An 18,821-nucleotide genomic window follows, 5' to 3' on the forward strand; every position below is an offset into this window, starting at 1 on the left:
AGTGGGTAATTAAAGAATGGATCTATTTAAATCTCAAATTCGGCTGCCTTTAGTCAACATCTCCATGGTGATGAGCTGGAGATTTACCCACTCTCGATAAAGTTACAGTCATGCCGCTCACAGCAAAGGCACGTGTTTGTTTGTACATTTAACATAAAATAAATGCTTGTATTTCAATTTTGTCTATTGGGTGAAATGCGTGTGGCTTTAAAGAAAATCTGGTGCAAAATTCAGTGTAAGGGCAAGATATCTTCTCACAAAGGTGTCCAATAATCAAAAGCATATGTGTCATTTGAAAGGACTTTCTGTCATTGCGAACACCCAGCATTAACAAACAGCCTAACAAATACAACCAATTTGAACATTTGTGTATTTTCTATTTTGAGATTAGTCTCTCCCATAGAGTTATGTAGGGCCCTGTCTACCATCTGAAATAATGACATCAAGACTACTAGAGGCCATGATGCCATTGAGTTCTGAAATTTGTAATCAAGCCTATATGATTTTGCCATTATAGGTGTAGCTACTATTATGGTAGTAACTTGATCTCTAATTAACCTGATCATTTTTAATTCAGGATAAAGCTGAATACTGCTGTTCATATTAATCCTGACACTGTGTCCTGAGAGCATTCTCTCCTGTCATAAGCTGCCGCACAGACCTGTAAGAAGGTTAATCCAGCTACTGTATAGGAGCTGCTTCTGCCTCTGCCACGTTATTGTCAACTAGAGCCACCCAGTGGTGCTACAGGGAACTAATCGATGTGAGACGCGTGCCTCGCAGCCTTGAATGGTCCTCACGCCAAGGGGCAAAAGCATTTTGTGAAGTATGTTAGAGGCATTAGAGGACATAATAGTTTTTCAAAGATCTGATGTACAATATAAATAGCAAAAGAAAAAGAAAAAAAGTTGCTCTCAAGCTTAGTTATTCCACGGGGGTTAATAAAAGGATGTAATTGGTACCTACACCTTTTAACTGGTGATTGATCATTACTTTAGCTCCCCCTTCCCCCCAGGCGTTAATCCGTCTCCATGGGAACGACGGAAGCTCGCGGAGATAAAAACAGGTGAAACGCGCTCGGTCCGCAGCCCTGGAGGCCATGGCTGGGTAACAACTGACGTGGAAAAGTGACAGGGCTGGAGGCCAACTTCGTAAAAGTCTGTACCCGCTGCTTCCATCGTTTCCCCGCTCGCTGTCACTTAGATCTCCTCCCGGCTCGCCACAATGAGTCTGGATAAAGCAGAGCTGTGTGACTCTCTCTTGACCTGGGTAAGTTTAGTCACTGCTAAGTTGCACTAGCTCCGTTAGCCGCCACCAGGTAAACTCTTTTTGACCGGTGAAAATAAGAGCAACATGTGGCTATCGTCTATTGTCAGCAATCGATCTCAAAGATATACATCCACTTTGGCGATGAGGTTTGATAAACTTCAAGTCTAAGCCTGACTTTTATTCCCAATATTAGCCACTAAACAAGCTAACTGGCTAGGTGAGTTTGCTCTAGTTTACGTGGCTTGTTTTGACACCTCACTATCTGCCATGTTGGGTCAGCAGTGTAGACTAAGATATATGAAGGGGAAAAAACAACACGATTATAACTAAATGCTAAATCATGTTGAGGCTGAGTCTTTCAAACTTGTGTGCACACATCCACCTGTTGTGCACCTGCTACACACCATTCCTATAATAAATGGTTTTATGTCAGCGTTGTTGTCACTAGACTCCAATTGGTTTGGATACATATTACCAACACTACTTTGTTGTAGCTATTGCAGTTGTTTGGAATCATTGACATATTATCATTTGCTTGTCATATTCCCACGCAAATCAAGAATATGTTGTTGCTCCTGTCTATGCCTCTCTATGCTGTAAAATTCAACATTTAACTTCGTTATATACCCTCCTTTTTGCAGTTGCAGACGTTTCAGGTGCCGTCATGCAACAGCAAGTGTGAGCTGACCAGTGGAGTGGCCATCGCACATGTGCTGCACAGAATGTAAGAGCAAGTCCTTTATTTAGCTGACTATGGAATAGTGTTCTTGTATTTTCTGTGTCTTCTGTATAATACATTTGAATTTCCTCTATAGTCATGTTAAGCAGACAAAATTTGTATGGTTTGTCGGTATCTTATTGGGCTGAGGAGTCTCCTAAACCAAATATATATTTTGGCTTATCATTTTTATCTCTCAACAATGGGATGTATCTACAAAATACTGCGTTTGACCAACATCACCACAATATGCGTGTGGTGGGTACAGCTAAAGTAATTTAAATAAAACCCCTCAAACGAGATTCTCCTACAGGTCTTTAAACTATTGTGGTCTCTGTGACTTTTATAAAGGTGTTTGTCCTCAGAAGCCCTCGAGCTTCCTGTGAATTTTCATTAACATAGCATGTTATTCTTGTCCCCACCACTGTTCTTTTTGCCTCTCATTATCAGTGACCCCTCTTGGTTTAATGAGACCTGGCTGGCCAGGATCAAGGAGGAGAGTGGGGCTAACTGGCGTCTCAAGGTAATTAAGAGAAGCTGTGGGGGAAAATGCCTTCGCTGTGGAGAAGAGTGGAGCTGTCTGGACCAGATTGAGAGATATGTGATTTTCTTTTCTAGGTCAGCAACTTGAAAAAGATTTTGAAGAGTATCCTGGAATATTACCATGGTGTAAGTTGAGATATTTTTACTGTATGATGGTCCAATTGTATCCATCCATTTTCTTCCTCTTTTTCGGGTCGTGGGGGCAGTTGTTGGAGCTGCCCAAATCATATTGCATTAGCCCCTTATGGCTCCTCCTACAGGTGGTGAGTCCACGGTAGGACGGCCTGTTGGTCTCTCATGAGGGGATTCTGAACCGCTCTTTGTCTGACCCATCACCTAGGACCTGTTTGGCCCCTTCCAGGGGCACAAAGCCCCCGACAACAGAGCTCCTAGGAACATTTGGGCGCTCAAATCCCTCCACCACGTTAAGGTGGCAGTTCCAGGAGGGGCTAGTTGTATCCATGATTACTAATCTCAGTGTTGCAGTTCAGATTATTTGAGCATATGCATTCTAACATACAAAGTATTTAGATCATTAAGGAAAAACACAAGCTTAACGCCTCCAAACTAACGCTCAAACTGCAGGGAATGGCAACACTTCCATTTTGTTATTGTGAACACCCGTTTTCATGTGCAGATACTGAGTCACCAGATCTCGGAAGAGCATCTACCAGATGTGGCCCTTATCGGAGAGATGGGAGATGTGACCGAACTGGGGAAACTGGTGCAGCTCGTACTGGGCTGTGCAATAAGCTGTGAGAAGAAGGAAGGTGCGTGGACTTACTGTGGAGCTCATGCAGGCGTCTGGAAAAGGATAGTTTTAAGCTTGTGACTATTTTAATTGCCTGCTTAGGGGCTTGTTTGACAAATTGGGATGGTTATTCTTATAATGTGGTGTGTATTCAGAGAGGATTGAGAGGTGAAAATAAATGGATAAATGTAGGTGTTGTATTTTGGACAAGGTTAGAAATTAATACTCGTCTCCTCCAGTGAAGCATTTACATCCTACATCAAGTTCTTGACACACAGTTAGTAACGAGTCTTAAGCTAATCCCCATTGAAAATTAATTGGACGGGCGAAAAGTCACATTGCGCAACCAGCTAATTACAATTGTAAATGACCAGGAAAATTATTTAAACCCCTCATTACCAACCATCCATTTAGTGCCATCGTCGTTCCATTCAGCATTATATTGTGTGTGCCTAAAGTACTGCATAGTTTTCTAGTTGATGCTACATTTATTTAACAAGGTAGTGTCATTTTTAAGGTTTTCTAACCTCATTTCACAGTAAACTTTTCTGTGATGCTTTTGGAATATTTACAGATTTATTTATGAGGAGATTTGCATGAATCTGAATTTGGCTACACCTAAGCTGGTTGTGTTTTCTTTTCTTTTTTTTTTCTTTTTTTTTTTTCAGAGCAAATCCAGCAGATAATGACACTGGAGGAGTCTGTACAGCATGTTGTGATGACTGCCATTCAGGAGGTGAGCGAGCCTGTTGCTTATGCGCGCTGCATTAATCCTGCTCTTAGTCACGCTTCATTCAAAATCCTATAAATCCACGAAGCATCGGACTGAACAGAATCCAGAAACCATAAATGCTGCCTTGATTTTAGAACAATATCTATTGATTCTCTCTACAAATTGTATGTAAACTGTAAAAGTGCCCTGTTAAGGGTGTTAAGAAACGTCTCGGATCTCAATTTTGGGGCTGGGTCTACAGGTCAGTAGTGGAGTATATGAAAACAGACCCTTTTTCAAATGACTGCCTTACGAAAATGTTTGCTACCATAAAAGAGCAGCGTTTAATGGCTTGAATTTGCATTTTTTATTCAGCTGTTATCAAAAGAGCCTTCGTCTCTACCAGGAAGCCCTGACACATACGGAGACTTTGACTACCAGGTAAAAGCCACTTAATTTTTCATCAGAAAACAACTCGCTTTAACCACAGGCTCTGCTGTATTGCCCTTTGTACTGTCTTTCATTAAAGCTCGCTCCCTCCCACTGTGACATGCGTTTCAATTTCCTGTCTTGTCTCCCTACAGTCCAGGAAGTATTATTTTCTGAGCGAGGAGGCGGGTGAGAAGGAAGACCTGAGCCAGCGCTGTAGAGACCTGCAGCATCAGGTGTGTGTGCCACCAATTTTTAAAGGATTTGAACTTGTCACTGTAATCCCGGGAGAAGATATTATTACCCCATAGTTTACTCTTAAAATTTGCTGACGATTTGACACTTTATGTGCTGTTATTGCTGCCGTGCGCATAGTTCACTTCTGTTTGTTGAAGTACAGTATTTGTGCTCAGACACACACTGACAAACATTGGTGCAGTTTGCTTTGTAACACCCATTCATCATGTTTACCGCTTGTGTCATGAGTTTACTAAGTGACAGACAAATTAAATTTAACCATGGGCCTATCCTCTTGTTATACGCTTGCAAGTTGTTTTTATTTCATTTTACTGGTCATGGTTTCCCTTTTTTGTATCGAATGTTGGTTCTTGTTTGCTTTTATGTACCAAAACATGTCAAAGCAGTAAAAACAAAGGCTTGTAACATCCAAAAATCAAGTCTCGAGTTGTAAAGCTGCGATGATGATGCTAAACATTTGATTAAATATTAAAAGTTTCTCATCCTCTCACTGCATTAGTCTGGGAGAAGGCTGACGTTCCGCGACAAATGCTGCAAGCTTTTTTTCCCTCTGCAGAACTAACTCCTGATGTGTCACTCGGTTGGTGTCACAGAAAAGCGTCACACTCGCGTCTCATAGATTTAGTTTGAAGTTCATTGGAAACTTGCAGCGCTTGGGCCAAAACTCTTTCCTTTCATGTTTGTCCTGATGGAACCTTGGTGTATTTGGAGTTTAAGCGTGTTTACAATGAGGAGCGTCACGTATTCTACTTCTACTTAACATAAATTTCAGTACCACCCTTTTATTCAGGTTCTTATTTCTCAAACAAAAGGTATAATCTCGAGGCAGAGTTTTTGTAGTTTCAAAATGATCTCTTTTCTTTTCTGTACCTGTCCTGGTTCGCTGTACAATGCGGCGGCTTGTCTTTTAAAAGTCTTTATCTCTTCTTTTGTCCACCAGTCCATATTGATTAGCTTGCTGAGTGCACGCCTCCCGCTCTTGTTTTTCCAACATAAAAGACTTTTTTTTTTCTCCTCCCTTTTTTTTCTTTTTTTTGAAATTTGGAGCCACGTTTCAGTTGCATAACAAGATAAAAACTGACACATTGCCTGGGGATGGAGCCATGGCCAACAATAATTTGTACCGCTCCCTCCCACCTGTTTGTTTACTGCCGTAGCCCACGCATTAAGAATTAGTCATTTGTGTTGTTTTGATTGCTAATTACTGGTGCCGGTCTTGTGCTAAAGCGTGCAAGCTGTCCATAAAGATCGGTGTTGGAGTTTTGGCTGGAGATGTGCCGACATGTACAGCAGGTTGATGTATCTTTTTTTATTATTATTATTATTTTATCCTGACTCATAATATAACCATATAAAGTACCAACTCGTAAATGTGTAAAAGTAGGTAAGTATTCAGAATTAATTTAAAGATGGACATTTTCAAGTGAAGTTCTTTCTCTCGATTACAAAATCCAGGCACACCTGTAAACGAGCGCCAAAGTCCTCTTTAAAGGCTCAATCTCAACAAAGGGCGATCTCCATCAAGAGAGCATTGCAAGAAATGTTCCATAATTAATTGAAAATTAGTGTTGGACAAGTAGAATGATCAGATTTAACTCAATGTTCTCATATGCGACTATTTATACATGCAGTATTTCTTCTGTTTGTCCTTGAGGGTAGTGGAAACAACAACAGCTATTCATGAAGTTCTCTGCCTCAGACCACAGCATACCGCCTGACCTTTTTTTTAAACATTTGCATTAGGCAAAGAATATAAGCGCCGCTTCTTCGTTCAACCATCGGCCTGTTGTCTTGTTTCTATTCCGCACATGTATCCTTGCATTTGGGCTTTTTGTAAGCATATCCATTTTATTTTCCCCCCGCCCTTTAACAGTTGTCCATGGTTCTTGAGGAGAAGTCGTTGCTTCAGGCAGAGGCACGCTCGCTCAAAGAGAAGCTGAGCCGCTCGGACTCGGTGGACGCCACCACAACAGCCATCACAGGCAAGAAGCTCCTGCTGCTACAGAGCCAGATGGAGCAGCTGCAAGAAGAGAACTACAGGTACACTGCGGCGAGAAACGGATTTCTATCCCTCGAGGAGAATCTGAATGTGGTTCAATATTTCCCTGTGGTCTTGGCTAATTGGTTTTTGATGGTGTTTTTCATTTATAGCCAAAATAAGTAGTTGTTTGTTTCAAAAGAAAAAAAAGAGCCGCCTCATGCGTGTCGGATAGTGCTAGTTTTGCAGTAGAAAAAGGCCTATTTATATGCTGCTCTTCATCCGTTGCAGATTGGAGGGCAGTAGAGATGACCTGCGGGTGCGCGGTGACCTCCTGGAGAGGGAGGTCCTGGATCTGCAGCAGAGGAACGATGAGCTGACCAGCCTGGCTCAGGAGGCCCAGTCTCTCAAAGACGAGATGGACATCCTCAGGTCAGACTCACAAAGTACACAGCCAATGCTAACCAAAAACAAGAGCACATCTTTTCATTGCTGAGGCACCTATTATTTTCTTAAACTTTCTTTTTATGCCTGTGTATTCTTTTCTGAATCTATAATTTGAACAGATGCATCTAAAATATGATGAGTATGCTGACTCTCATTATAACAGTACAGTTCCAAACAAAGCATTATCTATTATCTCTGTGATTGTCAATTTACACTCTCTGAGGCGAGTGCCCACACACAGACGTCCATTCAGCGCTGACATCTGTGCGTCCATTTCTGCAGCGCTGACACAGGCCACTCAGTTTAAAGCTGTACTACCCCAAGCCTGACTCATGTGTTTACTACCTTATCTTTAGCTCAAACTGCTTCGTAAGATGCTTCGTAACTGAGCCTAAATAGTGTAAAGGTTGTGGCTATAGTATTATGCATGGCATTTTTCATCCAATCTAGAAACTGCTCTTCTAACATACTATTATTTTTCACTTGTATTTGTATATCAAAGACAACTAGTGAACTGGGAGGCTGAGTGAATAACAGGGATTTCAAATCAATGCCACAAGTCCAAAGACTGATTTTTAAAAAGGGTTATTATGCTCATAATTGGCTTTTTCAATCTTTTTACCCTGTTACATGTTCTCTCATCAAAAACATACTTGGAGCTATTTTTCAACCCTCTCGTGCATCTATGAGTAGTCTTTGAATCTTCCCCAGAGGCTATTTGTAGCAGCACGGCGGTAGCCACCTAAAAGCTCCTTTTTAAAGCTACTTATCCAGGAAATGCTTTCCTAACCCTCGCAAAGTTCAATCCTCTCTTTGTGAAGTGAAAGCACTTGCCATAGCTGCACCGGGTGGGAGGGATCTTGCGGAGAGATTGTATGAAAACCAGGAATTGATACTACTGGATGTTTTGTTTGTGCTGTTTTAGATACATTTAGCATTTTCTAATCAACAATTGTATATAAGATACCTCTATTTACTACTACATTGTTTGCACATTGCCTGTCTATCCTGCACATACCGAGTGTTTCCGAGAGCTGAATGTAACAGGTTAATTTCTCCATTGTGAGATCAATAAAGGCTTATCTTACCTGTCAAGTCATAATACCCCCTCTTTAGAAATACAAGCACAAGTATGCCTGGAGTATTCTGCAAGTACACTGTCCCTTATCCTTCAGGCACTCATCGGACCGGGTGAGCCAGCTGGAGGCTCTCGTGGAGACCTACAAGAGGAAGCTGGAGGATCTGGGCGACCTGCGCAGACAGGTGCGCCTCCTGGAGGAGCGCAACACCGTCTACATGCAGCGAACCTGTGAGCTGGAGGACGAGCTGAGGAGGGCCAATGCTGTCCGCAACCAGCTTGACACCTACAAGAGGCAGGCAAGTGGCAGGATGTGTTTGTGTGCTCTGCATCCAATTTAAATATTATTAACCATAGACTGTGCAGCTCCCTTATAAGCTATTAGTTTTGACCCTGACCAACAATTTAAAATGTACCATATTTTCACATTATAAGTTGCACCAGCCAAAAAATGCATAATGAAGCAGAAGCTTGAAGAAGCTTATCTATATATCCATATCCATATCCGGACGGAGTAGAAGTCGCAACTACCTTGGCATGGAGGCGTAACCGCACCATTTACAAGCCTCTCCCGGCATCACGTTGTTTAAGCTCTCATTTGCGAACTCGTGCCTCTACCTGTGCCCATTTAGCTTTAGCCTGGGATTAGCTTATTTTGTTTTCTTCATTGCAGAGTGACCTCCGCTTTTCGCCAGTCCCTCACAAGTTTCTTGCTCACTCCAAACTTTCTTTCTGCTGCTCGATTACTGTTTATTAAATCTTCAGTGATACAGGAGTAGCAGATACTGGTACACAAGCAGAGAGCGCCCTCTAGCGGCTGTCAGTGTGAAAACATGTGAAAGTATGTGAATAAGTCGCACTCGCCGGCCAAACTATATGAAAAAAAAGTGCAACTTATAGTCCGGAAAATACTGTACATGTTTCCTCTTTGTAAACTACAAAATCTGATACTTGCCTTTTAACCTGGCAAGTTAAAATTTGTACCAACCACCAACATACTAAATGACCAGTCTTTTGACCTCCAAACTTCCATTCTACCACTGATACTTTATCTCATCAAGGCACCAGGCAGATTATTTTTGCCCGGGCCTGGGAGTGGAGAGCCGCCGTTCTCATGCGAGTGAAGTGAAGCTAAACACTGGCTGGCCCGTGCACGTGTTTGAAAAAAATCCCTGCCGTTTCTGAAGAAGTCTGCGCCAGCTCAGATTGTTGCTCTGTGACTTTGTAGGCTCACGAGCTTCACACCAGGCACTCCGCTGAGGCCATGAAAGCTGAGAAGTGGCAGTTTGAGTACAAGAACCTCCACGACAAGTATGACGCACTGCTCAAGGAAAAAGAAGTGAGTTGCACCAAAACATTCAAAACTTTCCCAAACAATGCCTGCACAATGTTCTCTATATTCAACACCAGGCCCTGATCGTAATGCAAAACTTATCGCGTCTTATAGGCCATGGTAAACTTTTGAAGACAAAATGATGCAAATGTTGTGGCAGTTTGTCCGTGATCTTCCCACGTCCTGTGTCAATTCTGGCACCTCCTGCGTTTCTGACACCAGTGATTCATGTTCTCAGATACTTGAATGAACACACACTGTACTGACATTATGAACTCAGCTGGTCTAGGTAGAAGCACCTAGTATTGGTAGATTAGGAAAAAGAAAGTGTGCTTTTCTATTTCAGCGTCTCATCTCGGAAAGAGACACGCTGCGGGAGACAAACGATGATCTCCGGTGTGCACAGGTCCAACAGAGGTGTCTGAGCGAAGCTGGTGAGTTGTCAATCAGTATCGTTGCCAAGTAGTTTCCACTAAGATTATGGAGTTTGATGACTTGTTTTGCATTATCCAGCCACAAGAGGTCAGACGTTTGTATATATTTTGTGCTCGTTTATAGAGCCGAAGAAAGCGGGGTCGAAAAGGCATTCAGTTGAAATGTGTAGTCTAGTCGTTGATTCTAAAACTACCTCATTAAATATTTGACCATATTTTACCTCCAGATCAAGATCTATTCAGGGCTAAACAGTGTCTTAAAAGGGTTTGTAAAATATGTATGAAATGGGTGTAAAACCATGTCTAAACTACGTGTTACTAAAGTATAAGTGATATTGTCTCTAATGAAAATGAATACTCGAAAGACTAAAGCCGTCGTTCCACATAGCGTGACCCGACCGCGATTTACATGAGCGTATTGGCACCTCTACCCCGCACACCTTTCTGTTTCTACCACACACACACCTACCTGGATGTGTTGTGCTGCGCCCCCACGGAGGAGCACGCAGTACACATCGTCATTAAATGTTTTGTGAGCCGCGATGAGAACAAATGTGGACAAATGCTGCCTTCTGGTGGGACTTATGGAATCATTCAGAGGTGCCAATCTGTATTAAAACAGAAAAGAACCTCTAAATAAAACTGTGAAGGTAAGCTACATGCAAATGTTATGCTAACATCCGCTAAAGCTGCGCAAACAGCGGCTAAATGCTAATATTGGCAAAATCTCCTTTTGGAACAGCAGTATGATCTATCCATCCATTTTCTTCCGCTTTATCCGGGGCCGGGTCACGGGGGCATCAGTCTCAGCAGAGATGCCCAAACTTCCTGATCCACGCACACCTTCTCCAGCTGTTCTGGGGGGACCCCGAGGCAACACCATGCCAGCTCGGAGACATAGTCCCACCAGCGTGTCCTGGGCCTTCCACGAGGCCTTGTCCCACACACAGCAGTATGATGTAAAATATTAAATCCGTATGACCTGTGTCATTAGTGAGTGCTGTCCACTCAGAGGCTGTCTGTTCCCGTCACATCAGACACGGACTAGCGTTCGAGGTCGGTCCCAAAACCTATACCTGGTCAGACCGGCTTGGCCCGGGCCTTTTGTTATGGAAAGCTAGACAAAGCGGGTGAAAGAGCCATTCAGCTGACACGCGCCTGCATGTGGAAAAGCAGCTAAAGTACCACCAGTGCTTAAAATGCCAGTTTGAGAATGGATAAGTGATGTTGCCCTGTATTTGCGCCACTCTAGTTGACTCATTTACACTTGTCTTGCGTGTATTTGCAAGTAACGTCACTCTAAAGGAATGCCAAAACTTTTTTCCTTGAATTGCTGAAACTAAAATGCATTGTCAGGTCAAGAGACTATATTCTAATGTAATCTATGATAAATTAAAATTGGACAAGGTAGGTTTGTTTCCCTGCCAATTTTACGTGCATGTTAGTATAGTGTAGTCTGCAGCCGCTCTTCGGCCAACTTAAACCCCTTTTTAATGGTAGGCTTTAGTGGTGCCTAAAGTGGCGCAATAGGCTGAATTCTTGTGAAGTCAATATCTTTGTACCTACTTCTCCTGTTCTGCACAGGTCTCTGACAGTGTTCTGATTCAATGTTTGTTTCGTGTGTGCAGGATCCCTCAGTGACAGTGGAGGCGCCGGCAGCCTGGCCTCTGAAATCATGCCCACAGAGCTCAAGTACGAGGACTCTCTTGCGTGACGTTGATGCTTTATTATTCCTCTGAGCCGTAGTGAGCGCTGAGCTGTGGCGTGGGGGTTCATGTGACTAACCGTAACAGACGCGATTTCACTCTAAACCTTTCACAGGTTTTCTGGTGTCACTATCAGGAGCCCACTCGTAGCCTATACATTCATCGTCTATACCCACAAACCCGACCAGAAAGATCATTTTTAGCCTGGCTGCGCATTTGAACCCCATTTCATTGACACATGGCACTTGTGCACACTTGGCCTGGGCGCTGTCCAGATGAAGAAGAGGCTGTAAATGTCTCATGAACTCGAGTGGTTTCGGTTGAATGAAAACTACAGTATTGTGTGGCACAGGCTGCAATCTAGAACATATTGTGTGCACTGAAAACAGATTTTTCATGATGGAATCTAACTCTGTACACCCCTAAAAACATGTGACTTTGTGTTAGTTTAGCCGTTTATATTTCGATTTTGTCTTTTCTTTGTGCACAATTAAAGGGTTTTAAACAAGTGGGAAACCTAAATGCAACTAGGAATTTTTCAAAAAAATCATGCCGACTTGCATGATACCTGTCTTTGTGCCTAATGTGGCGTTGTTGTGCACAGGGAGACCATGGTCCGGCTACAGAGTGAAAACAAGATGCTGTGCACTCAGGAGGAGACGTACAGACAGAGGCTGGCACAGGTACAGTCCGAGCTGGAGGAGGCTCAGCGCACGAACAACGCTCTGGAGACTCAGAACAGGTACGTGTTATGTGAGCCGGTCTGAGGAGAGCTCGTGCTTTAGATAAGCATTCCCCGCGTGGACCATATTGTGTGTTCTTGGCCAGAGAGTGGCTTGTTTGGCTGCTAGTGGGAGTGATATCTGCCTAAATGTCAAGCGGCCCTCTGGACTGTGTTCTGTGTGGGCCGACCGCAGGACAGACAGCAGAAAAGCCAGATTGTCCCTTGGCTGGTGCGTGTGTGTTGGTGTTTACAGGCTGTGGGCATGTGGAGATGTGGGTGGATATCTATGCAACACCAGGGCCAGGGTGTGGGAAGACTCTCGGCAACAGTAACTGGAGGAGGCCAGTGAGCATGCTCAGCAGGGCCCTGCAGAAACCAGGCAGAGCTCTTGCTCTTCTAGCTTTTAAATAATACAGTACATGCGAGTTTGGAATGTTCAGTACAGATATCTCTGTAATTACTGGTTCTTTCGTCATGCAATAACAAGTAAAGGGCATTTTCTGTAAACTAAACTTGCCTCAAAAAAACTTAGTCTTAAAGTGGAGACTTTATTGAAATACACTGGTGGGATTATGAGATGCTAAAGGTCCACATGTCCCGGCAACAGGATCTGACAGCAGAAGGGTGACTTGAAAAGAAGTGATTCAACTTGTAAAATATCTCAAATAACCAGTGTGTCTTCATCAGGGCAGTTCACTGATGAAATGCATTTTACTAGTTTGATCACATGTTTGCAGGTCACCTGCTGTTACACATGTGTGGTAGCATTGTTTGTGAATGTTCAGTTTGAAAATTTCTTTAAAAGGAAATGTGCCATTCGTACAATTTTAGATGAATTCTAAAATGTAAAGCCAGCCCATGAGAGCTCTTTTTGACCAAGGGCACATGCTGTGTGTCTTTAGGTTGGATCAGCTGCAGATTGCAGAACTGCGATCTCAAATTGAGGAGCTGCAGAGGGCACTCCATGAGCAGGACAGCAAGAACGAGGATGTGAGTGGAAACATACGCATGTTTCTACTAAACATGACTAAACGAAATGAATGCCCTCACAATGTTATGATTATATATTAAGTTTGCATGCACATTTAAGTAGCTAGCCTGGTTCTGGGTTGTTGTTTTTGCCCTTGTCTGGTGTGGGAAAGTAGCCCGTGTTTGCTGTGGTGACTCTTGCTAACCGCTGCTCCTCTGTGTCTGTCTGTCTACCTGCCTGCCTGCACCTGCCCCATTGACCAACTCTGCCAAAATCAGGCCATCGTAAGTACGGCCACCCTCGGTCCCGACTGGAACCTGATTAGACTCTGCACTGAAATTTATATTCTGTGTGAAAGCTTAGTCTAGTCTCAGTTTAGTTTTGCCGTGCTACAAATGGTTTATCGTCTGATGTTCTGCTTTTCTCCACAGTCCTCCCTTTTGAAGAAAAAGCTTGAGGAGCATTTGTAAGTATTTTGCTTCTCACTGTACATCACAAGAGGGTTAGAGTTGATATTTATTGCAATAGAATAATGCTAGGATTGACTGAGCTTAACATAAGGTTTGAATTCATTAGGTCCTCTTTCAAATTCTTTTTTTTTCTCTGATGACCCACAGCAAATATGGCGGTGTCAGAGTCATGATTTATAGGAATATGTTTGGTATGGCTGGCATGTCTGCATTATGTTTAGGTAACTTTAGTTGCTCTTGTGACGCGGCAACGTATAACTTGTTGAAATGTTGCACAGTGTCGCTTTATAAAAAGAAACTTCAGAAGAGATGTTCAATGGTGATTAAACAAGGCTCAGAGCATCATCTCCATTTACTGACTTAAAATGATGTACTCCAGAGAGAAGCTTCATGAGGCCCACTCTGATCTGCAGAAGAAGAGAGAGGTCATTGACGATCTTGAGCCAAAGGTGGACAACAGCAGTAAGTGCATTTAGTTAAATCCTTTTACAATTCCACAAACTTGGATCTTTCTAGAGTCACCTTTTTCCAAGTAATGCACACTTGTCATTTCAGTGGCAAAAAAAATTGACGAACTCCAAGAGATCCTGCGCAAAAAAGATGAGGACATGAAGCAGATGGAGGAGCGGTACAAGAAATACATGGAGAAGGCGAGAACGGTGAGTATTCACAAACATCATTAACATTATAGCTCTTTATTCTGACTTTAGTGTTTGTCTATGTATCCATGTACAGGTGATAAAAACTCTGGATCCAAAAAAACAGCCGGTGGGGCCTGATGTCCAAGCCCTGAAGAACCAGCTCTCGGAGCGTGAGAGGAAGATCCAGCACCTCGAGGTAAGTCCCTTTTTCCACGGTCGCTGAGACCCCCTGACGTGAGCCTAATGACGCTGTTCTGTTGCAGCACGATTATGAGAAGAGCAGAGCCAGATATGACCAGGAAGAGAAGCTCATCATCTCGGCCTGGTACAACATGGTCAGTACAGTCACATCCAAAAACAGGACTGCCTTCATCCTGTTCTTATTGTCTTGTTCCAATATTACACAGTCTACTGTAATCAGAGTAACACGCCTGTGTAAAGCGCTTCACATTTTTCACTTGGTGGGTTTGGTTTTGCTGTTGAATTGAAACCTCCTGGGCATAGTCTGAGCATGATCCTGATTTGGCATTGGCGTAATAAGTCTGTAAAAGTCAGAAATAGGGCTGTCACGATAATTACTATATCGATATATCGTTCAATGAATAACAGATAAACAATATATTCTTTTTGGGCTCGATATCCATCATCTGTACATTTATCACCCCCCCTTATTTTGTCTTTGTAAAACTTTCATTTCTAACTGAAGCAAATTGAGTAACGTTGTATTTCATGTTTATTGCAGCTTGTGTGGTATTTTAGGATATGATTATACACTTTTAGAACAAAGGTTTATCTAGTATCATTTGAGTCAATAATATCATTTACCGCAATACTTTCCTGCCTCAATGTATCGAACCTCAAATTTGTTATCGCGACGGTCAGAACTTATTCTTTAGGTAGACAGGAGACACTGGACATAGTGTTACTTCTAACGCACACAAAAACAAGACTTTTAGGATCTCATTCTCAATAAATTGCAAATGGTGAACTACTTTTCTGTGTTTGTCACATGACTGTATTTGATCTGTGTCACAGGGAATGGCATTACACCAGCGAGTGGCTGGAGAGCGAATCACCTCGCCCAATCAAACCATGTCGTTCCTGGCCCAACAGAGGCAGTCCACAAACGCCAGGAGAGGCCTAATCCGCCAGCCGCCCAGATAAACCTCCTCACTCTGGGGGGGAAACACAAAAGAGTAACTTTAAGTCATGTGACCTCACCTGAATGCCTTTGGTGTCTGCCTTTTGCATCAATGCAATGCACAGACTTATGAAATGCTGCTACTGCCCCCTACGGGCACACGTGAACATTTTTCTCTCTGATCTCAGAAGAGCTGCTGTTTTCTGTTCACTAGAAACGGCCATGTTACCTTTTAAGGTAGCTTCATTAAGACCTTTTTGTCTTTTTTTTTAAACGTGTTTCGTCTCATGTGGAAATGACAAGGTTTGTATAAAACTATTGAGCTGAGGAGCTAGTGGGTACATTTACTGGCATTGCTCAAGATTGGCAAACAGGATTCAGGAGGGAGATACAATATGAATCATGCTGTACAGCTCTTAACACATTTTAAGGTGATGGAGCATCTGGTGTCGTTGGTACATTTAGTTTGCTGTGTCTTATTTTGTCTCGTGTTTTGACGGTTTTGTGTGTTTGTTTTATTTTATTGATGTACAACGCACAAGGATGTGTAATCACTTTATGTAGAATATTCACCAAAGCACTTTTCTGGGATGATGGGTATATCCTGAGCTTCACAGTAATCCTAATTTATTGAATAATTGCAATGCTGCCCTACTGTCTCCAATAGCAAAACTTTATATAACCTATATTGCACGTGGAAATGTTTTTATATGTTCCCAAAGAATGAACGGTGCTGGTACTAGTGGGCCTAATTGCACTCACAACTTTTTGAATCTTCAGTCACTTTAGTAATATGACAAATTGACTACTGAAAAGTTTATAAGTCCTCAAACTGGAAAGACTGCTTTAATCATCGGGGTGGGAAAAGCTCATACTCAAATCTGCGCACTCTTCAATGAAGCAGAATCCGAAGGAAATCTTAAGACAACGCAATGCTGGATTTTTAATTTTTTTTATTTTGTGGCGAGATGTCATTAACATATTCCATTTATGCTTCAGTAACTTGTACTTAGTCCTTGTGTGCTTTAATCTACATAGACCAAAAACACTGTGTGCATATTGTTTAAATTATTTTTGTTTGTGGCAGATCTTTCTTTACACTGACGCTTATAAATTGTCCAAATCTTGTAGATTATGGTACATTATGGATTTGTACATTGTGGATTATGTTTTGAGACTAATTGAATATTTGTAGTTTCATATTTGCGCTGCAAATAAATGACTTTGAAAAAGAGGTCTATTTTTAATGTGATTTTTCATATTGTCTGCCTATGGTGAAATTAAGAACATTGTAGGTACTTTTACTTCATTCTATGATTAATATTTCCTTTTACACTTTATATAGTTTACATGCGTTTCTGTACTTTCTACAAAATGTAACCGGATGACATCTGCATTTGTAGTAACCACTAACAAAAAGGGAAGGGGGCCTAAAGTTCAGTTGCAGGCTACTCGGCTGATCACTCCGCTTCAGTTGCGCCTCCGGTTCTGCAGAGGGCGCTGGAGGCACGAGACACGGCTTTCTGAAAAGAAAACATGGTAGAAGACGAGTGAAGAGTGCCTTTAGCGAACTCACCGAAACCATTGCTCTTAAGAGTGTTCTAGAATGAGTCTAAGTTTGTTCTAAGACATGTATTGTAGATTTTGTTTGTAATGATTTTTGTATAATATCGTTGATTTTGTGCATGAAGACGTTAATACGGGCGGAAGCCCGAAGCGTTAGCCAAATTAGCTAAGTAGCAACGGAGCTAGCTAAACGAGTTTTCTTGGGGTCTTTTTCAAGAAGCTGCCATTTGAAGACTGGCTTGTGAGATTGTTTTTGTTCTTCATTTGGAGCAATATTTTCTGTTTTGGATAAACTTTGAGTTTTCTTTTCGGGTGCTTCCTTTTTGACTCAGAGCCGGTTATTTTAAAGGGCCTTTGTTAGTCGGAAACGAGGCTACCATCTGCTGACGAAGGGACATTATTTTTGGATTATCTGTTGATAAACATTGTATTCCAAACATGGAGCCCAAACGCTCCTATGAAAGGTATGAAAGGAGCGACAGTAGCAGTAGTGACTCGAGCTGTGGCAGCCCTGGGTCGCCCTCATCCAGCCCCGCTCCAGCGGTGAGCCCCCCTCCGGCACCGGGCACCGGAGCCAACGCTTTTGCAAACGACGGCAGCTTCATGGAGATGTTCAAGAAGAAAATGGAGGAGGAGAAGCGAAAAAAAGAAGCACCACCAAGTGGAGTCGGGACAACGACCGAACATGCGTCAGAGGACAAGAAGCCCCCGCCTGTGGCCACTTTTGTAAGGGGTTTAGCAGTTGTAAGATGTCATACTATAGTGCCTTTTCCAAGCCAAGCAACAATTAATGAGTTACACACGTGCGATAAAAAAAAAATCATTACAGTATTTAACACACATACATACTTACATGTATTATAATATAAACAAAGTGGGTTAGGCTTGTACTGGTTACTTGGTGGTGGCAGAAGACTGAAATAGATCTTCTGCTCTGGTGTAGTCTCCTTCATTGGCAATCCATCTGCAAGGGCTCCTATAACGGTTTCAGTCTTCTATGCCTTAACCCAGGTGGGGAAGCGCAGAGGCGGTGTGTTCCTAAAAACCGGCGTAGTTGCGAAGAAACAGAAACAGGACTCAGAAGTAAGTGTTTTTGTGGACACAGGTTTGCTTATGTATATCTGGACTAACATCCTAAAGCGCCCATGTCTTGTCTTCCACAGACGGAGCCTGGCAAGAGCGATGCTTGGTCAAAGTACATGGCAGAGGTGAAAAAGTACAAAGCGCACCAGTGTGGCGACGACGACAAGACCAGACCGCTTGTAAAGTGAACTTCCGCTGGAGAAACCTCTGAGGAAGACTGCCTCGAGGGGCCTTCTATATTGACAACTATCCTTCTTCACATTGTTTTTGTTATCTGCTTAAATTAGAACTTTTGTATCATTATGTCTAGTCTTGTTGGACTTTGCTCTGGTGTCAAAGGTTGTTTATTTTTGATTCAGTGTCTAGGTTAGTTTTGACTGATTTAATTACTCGCTTTTTGAAATTAAACCAACACTGCCCTTCATGTAGTGTTCATGTCTGTGCATGTATTTCCAATTTGTGATTGAAAGCCTGGAACTGTAGTCAAATACCAAGCATCTCTGACCAAACAAGTGTCTGCTCAGGGAGTACTTTGATTTACACAGTTTGAATTGAGTAGATTTTTATGCC

The 18,821-nt window shown here is 42.5% G+C and overlaps 2 protein-coding genes across 2 annotated transcripts; both read left to right on the plus strand.

The window, feature by feature from the left end:
- The first annotated feature begins 706 nt into the window (after nt 1–706).
- On the plus strand, nt 707–16,725 carry hook2 (hook microtubule-tethering protein 2). Its single transcript, XM_079564308.1, has 22 exons — nt 707–1,269; nt 1,911–1,993; nt 2,438–2,510; nt 2,606–2,656; nt 3,168–3,300; nt 3,950–4,017; nt 4,369–4,434; nt 4,578–4,658; nt 6,554–6,720; nt 6,950–7,090; nt 8,281–8,482; nt 9,412–9,522; nt 9,863–9,950; nt 11,579–11,642; nt 12,261–12,398; nt 13,283–13,370; nt 13,782–13,816; nt 14,200–14,282; nt 14,376–14,479; nt 14,556–14,657; nt 14,725–14,796; nt 15,497–16,725. The coding sequence occupies exons 1-22, from the start codon at nt 1,225–1,227 to the stop codon at nt 15,623–15,625; spliced, it is 2,124 nt and encodes a 707-aa protein (XP_079420434.1). The 5' UTR covers nt 707–1,224; the 3' UTR covers nt 15,626–16,725.
- Nucleotides 16,726–17,115: 390 nt separating this feature from the next.
- Nucleotides 17,116–18,675, plus strand: trir (telomerase RNA component interacting RNase). The gene is made up of 3 exons (XM_079564307.1): nt 17,116–17,894; nt 18,180–18,251; nt 18,332–18,675. The coding sequence occupies exons 1-3, from the start codon at nt 17,607–17,609 to the stop codon at nt 18,437–18,439; spliced, it is 468 nt and encodes a 155-aa protein (XP_079420433.1). The 5' UTR covers nt 17,116–17,606; the 3' UTR covers nt 18,440–18,675.
- Nucleotides 18,676–18,821: the final 146 nt, after the last annotated feature.

The sequence above is a fragment of the Gobius niger genome (assembly GCF_951799975.1).
Source record: "Gobius niger genome assembly, chromosome: 10".
NCBI classification, from domain to species: domain Eukaryota; kingdom Metazoa; phylum Chordata; class Actinopteri; order Gobiiformes; family Gobiidae; genus Gobius; species Gobius niger.